This window comes from Heteronotia binoei, chromosome 8 (assembly GCF_032191835.1).
Source record: "Heteronotia binoei isolate CCM8104 ecotype False Entrance Well chromosome 8, APGP_CSIRO_Hbin_v1, whole genome shotgun sequence".
NCBI classification, from domain to species: domain Eukaryota; kingdom Metazoa; phylum Chordata; class Lepidosauria; order Squamata; family Gekkonidae; genus Heteronotia; species Heteronotia binoei.
The window spans coordinates 26,745,395-26,759,179 of NC_083230.1; the positions used below are offsets into that span (position 1 = coordinate 26,745,395).

The 13,785-nt window shown below is 42.9% G+C and overlaps 1 protein-coding gene across 6 annotated transcripts in view; it reads right to left on the minus strand.

Moving 5' to 3' along the window:
• Positions 1-13,785, minus strand: part of PTPRZ1 (protein tyrosine phosphatase receptor type Z1) — a 168,248-nt gene that overhangs the window by 90,033 nt on the left and 64,430 nt on the right. For all 6 annotated transcript variants that reach the window (XM_060244826.1, XM_060244831.1, XM_060244830.1 and 3 more), the window contains exon 3: positions 2,193-2,372. In XM_060244826.1, coding sequence (XP_060100809.1) covers positions 2,193-2,372 — 180 coding nt within the window. The remainder of the gene's footprint in view (positions 1-2,192; positions 2,373-13,785) is intronic.

The window sequence follows — 13,785 nt, forward strand, 5'->3', positions numbered from 1 at the left end:
CTAGTAGCTTTGCCACCCTCCCAACCCTCTCATCTCAAAACACCCCTTATGCACCCTTCTGGAGCTTTCTGTACATATTGAAATTGCACTGCTAATGGGGTTTATTTCCTTATATTAAGACACTGAACCTAGAGTATAATTCTATACTCTACTGCCTCTGTGCAACATAGCACACTCATCAGTACCTATCTTGAGCTTTATAATGAATAATAAATATTTCAATAAATATGGTTTTACCCAGCAGTAAACAACTCTGCTTAAGCATTAGCAGCAGCAGCAGCAAAAGGCTCCCATTTCTTTCAAATGTTGTTTTCTCTAAGAAATAACAAAAGTGAACCCAAATGCCATTGATTTGCAGCCACAGAACTATACCTTCATTATACAGAGTTAACATCCAACTCATAAAAGAAAATAGAGAACAATTTAGCATTTAAAATGTAATTAGTAGCAAGAATATTGAAATAAAAATTTAAGGAGTTATTAGTTTCAGAGAACAGTATTAAAAAGGTAAAGGTAGTCCCCTGTGCAAGCACCAGTCATTTCCGACTCTGGGGTGATGTCGTGTCATGACATTTTCACGGCAGACTTTTTAACGGGGTGGTTTGCCATTGCCTTCCCCAGTCATCTACACTTTTCCCCCAGCAAGCTGGTATTAGATTTAGCCAAATATGTGGGCGTGAACAGTGCAATCTCTTACTTTTTCATTTTTTGAGAAAAAAAGGAATGCTCATGCTATGAAACATACTATACTACAAATTATTTAGGAAATTTCTCTAAATTTCTTCCCCCAAATCAGATTTCTCATTAAGTAATGCACATGGGAAACTGCCTTTTGAAAAATACAACCTTAAGGCAGATCAGGTGGATCCAGTTGTATATTTCTTTGAATCCATGCCCACTGTAAAATACTCACCTAGCAAAAATATCTCAAAGAGCAAAAACCCACATATCAGATTTCAGCAGCCAACATTACCCATCTATTGACCATTCATATGGCTCTCTCTCTGATAACACATATTTGTAGTTTGCAGTAGGGTGTTCAGGGCTTTTTTTTGGGGGGGGGAGGGGAAACACACCGTAATGGAGTTCTGGAACCTCTTAATGGAAACAAAATTCTCAAAAACTAAAAGTTCATGAGGGGCACTAGAGAAGCATGACACGGTTGCTTCAAGGTCATCATTCAGCATTAGGCACCAAAATCGAAACTCAAAAAAGAACTGAGGAAGTAGGAGAATGTCTAAAGTTTGGAAACTGCTTTAAAATGGAGGTAATGCATGAAAGTAATATTGTTTCAAAAAATCCCATGTGTTTCTCCTTCATTTCCCTCTTGAAAGTTCAGGCACTTCTTTTTTCCAGGAAAAAAGCTCTGAGGGTGATGCTTCCTTTTTTTGAATTCCAATCCTATGTACTAATGATAGGCTTCTGTACAGCTGTCAATTCTCAAACATAAAGGTAACTGACTTGACAAACTTGTGTTTTAAATCCTTGACACATAAGTTGTATAAACATTAGTGTATCAACATATCATCAGGCCCGTAGCCATTGGAGGGGCCCAGGAGATTAAAAGTTTGATTGGGGGGGGGGGCATGAGGCTTGGCTGCTTCTTCCCTCCAGCAGCTAGCCAGCCCGGTCCCAGCTCTCTCTCCCGCTCTCTTTCTCGCTGTTGCTCTCTCACTCCCCCTTGTGCGCTCTCTCTCCTCTCTCTGTCACTCTCTTCTGCTCTTTCACTCTTGTTGCTCTTTCTTGTGCTCACTCTCCCTCCCTCCCTTTTCTTCTAGTCCTGCTGTCGAATTAGTAGTGGAGGCCCTCCAATAAAGGAAGGGGGGGTTGAATAGAGCGGCCTGGCCCCTACGGGTCCCCTGTAGCTACAGGCCTGCATATCATTGTGTCAAATATAGATATTATTTACAGACATAATTATTAAGTGGAAAGTAATCAGAGCATTATCTTCAGTAAACATGCCTTATTGGATTTACACTATTCAGGTGGTTTCAAGGGTATATAATTTCACTTTGACTTGATGCTCGAGTACTATTACTAGCTGTCTTCCCCATAAATGGAAAAATCCTAATTTCACATGTTAAAAAATAATACAAGCGACCACATAAAAAATTCTTATACATCTCTAACTTCTAATGCAAAACAAATTAACTTTCATGAGCATTAAATAATAGCAGCAGATATGTATGTACCTGTTTTGCCAGTGTTGTAGATTAAAGTGTCATTTGCTGTTTCATTTTCCCAGCCTTGAAACTGCAGTTTCTTCAGATTTACACTTACTGGAGCTAGATCTTGATCAATATTAATAGGTGACTGTTTGGCACCATTGCACGCTGGATATCTTTTCCCCCAGTATGTTTGATTTAATGTTCCTAAACATCGAAAACGACACAAGTTAGTAGTATAAACAAATTTGGACAAAAGCACTGATTTATGAGGAAGCAAAAAATTATGCCATTTAATGTTCATTCAGGAAAATCTTCAGCTTGAGTTTTTGCAGATGATTAACATGTTTCATGATAGTTTGAAAAAAAAACTATAACAAAGATCTGAGGGATTACACATCTTATTATTTTCCTACACCCAAAAAGTTCCTTCATCCACAAAGTGAGACCATCAGAGAGACAGCTTCCAGGCCATGCCAGGCTTGTGTGCACAGTGAGTGTGATTAATCTATATTACCAGCCATTTCTAAAGTGGTGTCAAATTGACATCATCTTTCATTCTAAAAGGGTAAAACTCCATTTGGGCCAGTCCTAAAGGTCATGTGTATATCTTTACCTGTTACCTGAATAACAAGACAACTTCTCTATCCTACCACCTCATCAAGTTCTCAGTTATCCTTAAATATAAAAAGGATACCAAAATGGGCAAATCCTCAATTTCTAGCTATTGTACACTTGGCTAGAAATCATATATCCCAGGGGTGGCCAACAGTAGCTCTACAGATGTTTTTTGCCTACAACTCCCATCAGCCCCAGCCAGCATGGCCAATGGATGGGGCTGATGGGAGTTATAGGCAAAAAACATCTGGAGAGCTACCACTGGCCACCCCTGATATATCCTTTCTGCAACCATCTAATTATTATTTTCACAGGTCTTCTCACCTCTTTTAATCACTAGGACTTTTTGTGAAAATGGACTAACTTATCCACCTCTAATCTCGACATTTTTTCCATCTTCCAGGACTCCGGTTTAAGTTTGTTCTCTTGGACAACATGTGCTGGAGCATCTGGAACAATGGTTACATATCTACTTCCTTGGCCTTAAATACAATTTCTGGAAAATAACTTTTTATTCACAGAACTCCATGAGGGAGAAAGACAGGCTATAAACTTAGTAAGCAGATACATAAATAAACCAATTATGTAATTGTCCATTGTGGAATAGAGAACTTCTCAGAAATTTATTTATTTGATGTTTTGATTTCCAAGTGATCTGACTTCCAAATAATAATTGTATTTTTTGCACGTTATATTCATTAGTTTGCCTGTGGAACTTATTATCTGTCCCTACCCATTCTCCTAAATGTCCTGTTATGTTTTATTCTTCCAGTAAACAAGCATTTGGTTGAATAAGAAACATGAGGTACCTCCAAATGGCTGAGGTGGAAAATAAAGTATTCATTAATGAGTATTAATTTTTAAGTAACCATCTGGAGCAGAAGCATCTGATTAATATAGTTTTTTTTAAAGGACGCTTTTTAAGACTGCAAAGCCAAGGTTGGTAAGAAAACTTGCTTGGCCCTAGGTTTTCCACAGGAATATTTTTATTTTGCAAATTTAAATATTCAACAATTAATGCAAATAATGCAGTGATAAAGTCTTGTAAGTATTGTACCACAAACCTTTTTGAAATCTTTAAAATGGCTCTAAGGAGGTTATAAAACACAATTTTAAACTGGCATTGCAGCAACATTAAAGCACTGATTAGGAATGGGCATGAACCATGAAGCAAAAATTGTGATGAATTTTGCCCTGTTCATAGTTTGGGGACCAAAGTCATGGACTTCCACAAACTTTTAAGGCAGTTCATGGAGTTCATGTCAGTTCTGGACCGGAGCAGAAAGCAGGGATTTAAAGGGGCCTCAAGAACCTTTTAAGAGCCCCGTGGCGCAGAGTAGTAAAGCTGCAGTACTGCAGTTGGAGCCCTCTGCTCATGACCTGAGTTCGATTCCAGCGGAAGCTGGTTCAGGTAGCCAGCTCGAGGTTGACTCAGCCTTCCATCCTTCTGAGGTTGGTAAAATGAGTATTCAGCTTGCTGGGGGGAAAGTGTAATGATCGGGGAAGGCAATGGCAAACCACCCCGTAAAAAGGTCTGCCGTGAAAACGCTGTGAAAGCAGCGTCACCCCAGAGTTGAAAACGACTGGTGCTTGCACAGGGGACCTTTCCACCTTTAAACGCCTGCTTTCTGCTCCAGTAGAAAGCCACAAAAACAGCTGAGTGGCTGAGAGCACCACTGCTCAGCTGTTTTGGGTTTCTGGTAAACTCCCTATAAACTTTAAAGGGACTGCATAAGTAATCTGGGAAATGGGGGGCAGTCTGTCCAGGGTCAGGTACCGCTTCAACAGTGGAAGCCCCCATCCATCACCAGGCAATCCAGGAGAGCCTGGGTTGCTCACCCCCTCCCCTGTTGCCTGAGGATGCCCCTTGGACCTCCCATAATGAACTCATTCAGGAGGCCAGAGGAGGAGGAGGTCAGTGGCAGAGAAGGGGTGGCCAGCTGAGGTGGTCGATGGAAGAAATGGCTGTGGTGAGCTGCGCAGTGGAAGCAGGGCTCTGGCCACAGGTTGTGGTGGCAGTACCGCAGCTGGGCCCAACCCAAAAGCCCAGAGTGGGGACAGGGAGGTGGCACCAGCAGGGAAGGAGACCAGTCCAGCCTGGGAACCACATGGATTGGGTGTCTTTCAGTGGTGATGGCAAAGTCTGTACCCCACTTTAGACATGGCTCTGAAATACTTGCATGAGCACCTTCTATTTTTTTTTTTGGGGGGGGGTCTGTGTTCGTGGATTCCCTTATAATTGGAAAAGAGAAAAAAGGGGAAGAAGTTGCTGTAAGAGAGGCAAATTAAATGAGGCTGTGCAGAGAGTTCTTTGTTCCCTCTTTTAAGGAACAGTTATGGTTGCTATGAGAACTACGGACTGGTGGGTATATTGGGCTTTCAGCTTGTTGAGACTGAAGAGCAAGGGACAGGGCCTGAATGAAATACCAAGCTAATAGACTTAGACTCTGGGCTGACTTCATGATCAAGCCATGAGTCTAAAAACTCTTATATTGAAGATCTCTAATATGGAATGGGATTTGGGACTTAGATTGTAAATGGGAAAATGTAACTATAGGGGAAGTCCCTGTTGGGACATATTTTTCATTATTGCTTTATTGTATGTTATGCTTATGCTTGACTGAATTCTAACTGTTTAAAAAGGGTTCCAGTGGAGATCCTGGAAATTACAGGTCAGTCAGTTTGACTTCAATACCGGGAAAGTTGGTAGAAAGCATTATCAAGGACAGAATGAGTAGGCACATTGATGAACACAAGTTATTGAGGAATACTCAGCATGGGTTCTGTAAGGGAAGATCTTGCCTCACTAACCTGTTACAGTTCTTTGAGGGGGTGAACAAACATGTGGACAAAGGAGACCCGATAGATGTTGTTTACCTTGATTCCAGAAAGCTTTTGATAAAGTTCCTCATCAAAGGCTCCTTTGTAAGCTCGAGAGTCATGGAATAAAAGGACAGGTCCTCTTGTGGATCAAAAACTGGCTAATTAATAGGAAGCAGAGAGTGAGTATAAACGGGCAGTCTTCACAGTGGAGGACAGTTACCAGTGGGGTGCCGCAGGGCTCAGTACTGGGTCCCATGCTCTTTAACTTGTTCATTAATGATCTGGAATTGGGAGTAAGCAGTGAAGTGGCCAAGTTTACAGATGACACTAAATTGTTCAGGGTGGTGAGAATCAGAGAGGATTGTGAGGCACTCCAAAGGGATCTGTTGAGGCTGGGTGAGTGGGTGTCAACGTGGCAGATGAGGTTCATTGTGGCCAAGTGCAAAGTAATGCACATTGGGGCCAAGAATCCCAGTTACAAATACAAGTTGATGGGATGTGAACTGGCAGAGACTATATCGAGAGAGATTTTGGGGTCGTGGTAGATAACTCACTGAAAATGTCAAGACAGTGTGCGATTGCAATAAAAAAGGCCAACGCCATGCTGGGAATTATTAGGAAGGGAATTGAAAACAAATCAGGCAGTATCATAATGCCCCTGTATAAATCGATGGTGCGGTCTCATTTGGAATACTGTGTGCAATTCTGGTCACCGCACCTCAAAAAGGATATTATAGCATTGGAAAAAGTGCAGAAAAGGGCAGCTAGGATTATTAAAGGTTTGGAACACTTTCCCTATGAAGAAAGGTTAAAATGCTTGGGGCTCTTTAACTTGGAGAAATGTCGACTGCGGGGTGACATGATAGAGGTTTACAAGATTATGCATGGGATGGAGAAAGTAGAAAAATAAGTACTTTTCTCCCTTTCTCACAATACCAGAACCCGTGGGCATTCAATGAAATTGCTGAGCAGTCAGGTTAAAACGGATAAAAGGAAGTACTTCTTCACCCAAAGGGTGATTAACATGTGGAATTCACTGCCATAGGAGGTGGTGGTGGCTACAAGCACAGCCAGCTTCAAGAGGGGATTGGATAAAAATATGGAGCAGAGGTCCATCAGTGGCTGTTAGCCACAGTGTGTGTGTATATATATATATATATATATATATATATATATATATATATATATATATATATATATATGTGTGTGTGTGTGTGTGTGTGTATACACGCACACACACATATATTGGCCAGTGTGTGACACAGAGTGTTGGACTGGATGGGCCATTGTCCTGATCCAACATGGCTTCTCTTATGTTCTTACAAGGATATACCTATGGCCTTTCAGGGTTCAAGCAGTTGTGCAAAGTTTAGTATGAAGGTTTGGCAAGGAGGGCAAGACTTGCAGAAGACCCCAATGTCCTGCACCACAGAGGCCAGAAAAAATGCTGCAGGACTCTCTGGAGAATCTTCTGTTGTGACAAATGCCCAGCCCAAGGGCTATCATGAGCCTGGCACAAGACTTCCTGTCTAGCCCGTCCTGGCACAATCAAGTGATGAATTTCGGCTGCCTTTCTGGGGTCCGGGTGACCCACCACAAGGGGCCACCCTGCTGCTTGAAACAGGGGAGCTGAGTGGCAGCATGGCCATCCAAGACCTGCCTTTCAGAGACAGTGAGATGGTCTCTTACCCTGTCTAGCAACTCATTGTTTTTCAAGGCCACCTGGAAGTTTGGGTCTTGTATCCAGCTTTGGAGTTCAGGGGGGGGGCATCAGTGTCATCAGTCAACGCTGGAGTGCTGGCCACAGGTGTGCTGAAGGATATGTTTGGTGGAGTGTCAGGGGGAGCGGAGAGGCTGTATAAAGATATCCCTCCAATCACCACCTGGCACCAATAAGGGAAATCATGGACTAGGAGGAGAGGTGTTGGCAGCAGAGGTGTGATGGCCAGAGCCATGGGTGCTTGGAAGAAATCCACCATCAAGGTTCCCAACACTATGGGCCAGTTCTCTAGCAAACCATGTATGCAACAGGCAGCTTAGGACCCAGTTGGAGTAAGTCTGGATGGCATTAGATCAGGGATACAATGGTACTGTATCTATCAGGGTCATGGTCTGTTCGCTAAACACAACAGCCAGGACCATCAGAGCGGGATTGCTGCACATGGAGGGCAGCCTTGATATGGGCATGGAGAGGTCACATTTGAAAGTGACTGGGCTGGCTGCAGGTGAAACAGAGACTGCAGGCATGAGTAGGTCAATTGGTCAAGCCTGTTGCTTTAGCTTTGGTGCCTTCCACAGGGGTGTCTGCAGGTTCCCGATGAGTCTCTGTAGAAGGACGGGGAGGGGGGTGGAAAGTGGGGCCCAACCTTGGCCTATCAGGACATGGTCTGATCCTCGAGTCCAACCATTGGAGCGGGCCCACTTTCACCTTAGTGTTTAAGGCTTGGTCCAATGCAGGTACCTTCTTATTCCTATTCTCAGTGGTGGGAGTGGTGTCAGGTGCAGGGTAGGCTGTCTCGGCTGACCAGAAGTTGTCCAAGAGCTGGGCAGCCATCTCGACATCTTAGGTGGTTAAATCTTTCTGTGACGTGGTAGGAGGCTCGCTGAGAGAGGTTGTGAATATCTCGCTCTCTCAGGGCTGCTTTCTCAGTTCTTTAAAGGAGAGCCTGCTTTGACTTATTTTGAAGAAGCCTTCTTTGGATAAGACAGAGCTGGCCAATTACCATCCAGTCTTGAATTTGCTGTTTCTGGGGAAGGTAATGGAGAGGGAAGTGGCTAAGCAGCTCCAGGAATTCCTGGATGAGACTTTTGCATTAGATTCATTCCAGTCTGGCTTCAAACCTGGGTATGGGATGGAGACTGCACTTGTGAAGCTGGTTGACAACCTTCAACAGCAATTGGACCATGGTGAGTTAACACTGCTGATTTTACTAGATCTTTCAGCAGTCTTTGGAACAGTTGACTACCCAATACTGATTGACATCCTCACCTCCTTGGGGATACAGGGTACCATGCTTTGGTGGTTTTCCTTGTTCCTATGGAGATGTCTACAGAAGGTTGTTGTTGGCAGCAGAAGTTCAACTGGTATGCCACTTGTTTATGCTATCCCTCAGGGTGCGATCCTGCTGTTGATGTTATTCAGCATATATATGTGCCCCCTGGCCATTATTTAATTTTTGGATTTATAACCTGCCGTATCCCGCAAGCAGGCTCAGGGCGGCTGACAGCAGGGGTTGTGGGGTAGGGTGCCATCAGTATGCAGATGACATCCAGCTCTATCTCCTGCTTGGATGGAGTCTGCTCTCCTTGGACTATCACAGTGTCTAGACTCTGGTGGAGTGGTTGAGAGACAACTGGCTGAAAGTAGATCCTTATCAGACTGAAGTCATATGGAAGGGTCAGCACAGACAAGTCGGCAACATACAACTCCTGGCTCTTGATGGGGTTCTGGTTAAGTTGCTGGACTCCTGCAAACTTACAAACTGCCATTGGCATCAGTTCAGGTTAAGTCTCCCTGTTTTCAATTTATAAATTTGCTGAATAGTTTGCATTTCCCAGTTCTGGTGCCATGTAGCACTTCATTCCCTGCAAGTGCGTAGGGTGGGTAGGATCCACAGTTGCCCAAATCCTTGGGTTCTCTGCAGTGACTTCCCGCTTGTGGAATGGCCTGCCTGAAGAGGTCAAGAAGGCTTCCACACTTCTATCATTCCACAGAATATGTAAAATGGTATTGTTGGAGGGGCATTTTTATACAGGGGAAAATAGTTACGGTATTATCTGGGAACTGCTAGGCAATCTTCATAGGATTGCTCATTAGGTGTATTATACTGCTTTGTTGCATTGATCTTCGGTTTTTAAAATCCTATTTACATGCAATCTTAATCTGAATTTATGTTTATTGTATGCCCAACTTCAAGGCCATTTCTTGTCTGGATTAACAGAGCCTCCTGCAGCCCGTCGCATAGCGGTGTGGCCGCAGGGGAGATTTTGCCCCCACCAGAGGGAGAGCGGACTTCTCGGCGCGCTTTCGGGCGCGTCTGAAGGGGGTGGGGCTTCAGCGCTCTTATTGAAGCCTCCGTTCCCCGGCTCTTCAGTCTACTCATCTTGCTTGGCCCTCCCGCCCGCCCTGTTTTTTATGTAGGCATCTTGCTGGTCGCCTCAATTTTAGAGGGGCCGGGTAGGAATTTTTTACTCCCCGGCTGTTTGGCTGGTGACTGGGGGGTGTTTTTTGCCTACCCTGCATAGCATATCAGTGGATTGAGGAATTGGCCTCGGGTTGGTGCCTTTGTATAGATTGGTCACTTTTAGGGCAGGTTTTACGGGGTTTATGGCACCATGCGGCCTGGGGAGGACCGGTTAGCCTCCCCCTTTTGGGGAGTTGGGGGTCTGGCAGGATCAACCTTTGGGTGTGGCCCAGGGTGTGTGAATGCAGACTGTCCTGGAGACTCGGTTGGATACCTTTTGCTGAGACTCGCGTCTGGTGTCTGGGCCCTCCAGTGCGAGCCTCCCTGCTGGGCGGGAGCTGTGGCACACAGCTCCGGCTTGGGGGCCGGGTCTCTTGCCCACTTAAAAAGGCAGGGGAGCGGTCTGAGGAGACCCCTGGCCCTGACCTGGCCGCAGTTCGGTTGCCCTTGCCGTTGATATGTTATTTAATAAAGTGGCCCATAATTTCACCAATCTAATTGTGTCCGTCTCGTTATTCCGACTTGGGGGGGGGGGAAATGTAGTTTAGCAGCTAAAGTACTGAAATAAGACTTAGGATAATTAAATTGAAATCCCTACTTGCTTTGGATGTTCATTTGGCAATCCTGGGCCAGTCATTCTCTCAGCCTAACCTATCTGTAGGTTACTATGAAAATAAAAGGAGAGGAGAATCAGAGGAAGGATGGTATTAAAATGCAATACATGAATGGATTGATACATTTCTTGGTCCATTACAAATCTAATATGACCAATATTTATTAAAATGTTTACCATCTGCCTTTCAAAAGCCAATTATCCTATCTTAATATGAAGGAGCACCAGTTCTTTAAAAACAGATACCGGTGATAACCCTTGAGCTGTTCACTGGGCTTTGATAGAACTGTATATGCATTAATATTAGAGTATATTAAGGAACAGCAAAGGTAGTGTATCCCAAGTATTCGCAAATAGTAGTGAAAAACAGATGGCGTAAAGGAGAGTTGAATAATTTTCATTGGAGCAATTTTGTTCAAGGAGAATTGCTAAGAGCTGAATTTAAAACACTTCAAGAAATAAAGAGAGGAAGAGATGCTGGTTTGTAAAAGGAAGGATATAGATCTTGCACTACACTAACAGGCTTTATTTAATTAAATAGCTTCAGACAACTGAACAATCCACAGGGATAAAAAGCCATATCAATCAAATCAATAGAGTGATTGTCAAATTGGCATAACCAGAGAAGCCACTGGAATTTATACCACTCACTGTTAGACAACACAACATATTCGTCTTACTTTTTTTTAGGTTTCAGGCAATCCATGAACAAAATATGGTGACATTATGCTGGTTAGAAACAAGCCTCACACACTCTTCCTTTGCAGAACCCAAGAAAATTCTATCATCACAATGCCACTTCTTTTAACAAAATACTTTAAAGCAAGTTTGTGTATGGGAGATGGTGGATCAATCAAATTGGCATAGTATGGGAGGACAGGAATGCACAGAGATGCTATTGAGACAGCTTAAATATGTGATGAGATTAAAAAAAAACCCCAATATCCCTGTTCAGTCCTGGAGAGGTGTTTGTTCCAAGTTTCATAATAATTTGTAATTCAGCAACTTCTCTCTCCATTCTGTTCAGGGACATTGGTTTTTTATCTCATTACATATGCTAAACCCACTCTCAGTGAGTATAGCTATACATCCACAGTATTCCAATGCATTTCTCTTTTATAATAGTGTATCAGAATAATGTTTTATATTGACATACTCAAATAAGGGATGTTGGCTATTTATCTCATTACATATACTTAACCCATTTTCATTTTAGAACATAGAACATAAGAGAAGCCATGTTAGATCAGGCCAATGGCCCATCCAGTCCAACACTCTGTGTCACATAGTGGCAAAATTTTTTATATATATACACACACACACACACACTGTGGCTAATAGCCACTGACGGACCTCTGCTCCATATTTTTATCTAAACCCCTCTTGAAGGTGGCTATGCTTGTGGCCGCCACCACCTCCTGTGGCAGTGAATTCCACATGTTAATCACCCTTTGGGTGAAGAAGTACTTTTATGTATTCTTGTTTTCTAATGGCAGACTAGAATGATGTTTAATATGTATGTTGATAAGTTGATTGGGTGGACTACAAGTTGGATATACATGTCCTTTTGTGATTCACCTGGATTTGCAGAAAACACCATTTGGCAGAGAATTTTATTACCTTTTATGGCTCTCCAGACCAAATGGCCCAGCCACACTCTTTTATGTGACCAGTTAGTTTGCCAGACTGCTTGCATTTCAGCTCACAATACCTGATCCCCTCGTCTGATGAAGTGTGCTTAAGAGAGCGCACGAAAACTTACGTTATGAATAAGGAGAATTGCATAGGAAAAGATTATTTTAAAAATATCATTTCATACAGGCATATATACAAACGTCCTTATTTTCCCCCATTTTGTGATGTTCATAAACATGACTAAGTGAACAACAATATGTATGACAAAAGACATAATCGTACATCCTGCTTATAACTATTTTAAGCTTTTGTTGTGTTTTCTTCTACACGTATTAATTAAAATAGCTGCTTAGAATTGTGACTGCATTGTCGAAAGTTTTATGTACTGATGTATTTCTGTACTGCTATTATGTGACACCCCCTCCCCCTTAAGGACAATCATGGCTATAAATCCCACTTACACATAATAGGATTTTATTTTACCTTGACAGGATAACAACACTGTATAAATGACTTAAAGTAGTCTAATAAATTCCACAATATTTCAAGCTTAAACAATTTGTATGAACTTTACATTTAAGAAAAAAATTCAATAAGGGTTTTAAAAAAATATATTCATTTTGAATAGAGACTGATAAATTTGTCACTGCATAGAATAGTGTCAAGAAACTGATCTTCTATTTTATTTTATGATTTATATCCCACCCTTCCCACCAAGTGGCTCAGGGCGGCTCACAACATAGAATCCCACATAAATTAGGTTTAGGTATTTAAACAGTTAAAATAATTAAAACATTTAAAACATTAAGAGCAGCAGAAGTCTAATAGAACCACACTTAGTTTCTTGTGCCGGTTAGTTATAGGCCAGCCAGAAGAGGGTTGTCTTACAGGCCCTGCGGAACTGAGCAAGGTCTCGCAGGGCCCTCACCTCTTCCGGCAGCTGGTTCCACTAGGAAGGGGCCATAACAGAGAAGGCCCTGTCCCTGGTAGATTTTAAGCGGGCTTCTTTTGGCCCAGGGATAACGAGGAGGTTTTGAGTTCCCGATCTCAGTACTCTCTGGGGAAGATGTGGGGAGAGACGGTCCTTCAGGTAGGCAGGTCCTAGGCCATATAGGGCTTTAAAGGTAATAACCAGCACCTTGTACCGGACTCGGTAAGTTATTGGCAGCCAGAGCAGGTCCCGGAGCCCTTTACTTGTTTCTGTGCCTTTCAAACTTTAGTTCAACTTTTGGACCCAGTTAAGTTATTGAAGGCCCTTCTTTGGGAACCTTAATGTCATGCTGACTTGCAGTTTCCAAAGAAAGATAAGGAAGATCTTAACAGGCTGGAAAACTGGGCTAAAACAAATAAAATTAATTTTAATGGGGATAAATGTGAAGTTCTACATTTAGGCAGGAAAAATCCAATGCATAATTATAGGATGCGGGAAACATGCCTTGGCAGTAGTTTGTGCAACAAAGATCTAGAGGTCTTAGTGAACATGAGTCAGCAGGGTAATTTGGTAGCTAAAAAGGTAGTCCCCTGTGCAAGCACCAGTCGTTTCCAACTCTGGGTGACGTTTTACAACGTTTTAACTTTTTTACGGGGTGCTTTGCCATTGCCTTCCCCAGTCATCTACACTTTCCCCCCAGCAAGCTGGGGACTCATTTGACCGACCTCGGAAGGATGGAAGGCTGAGTCAACCTCGAGCCGGCTACCTGAACCCAGCTTCCGCTGGGATTGAACTCAGGTTGTGAGAAGAGCTTAG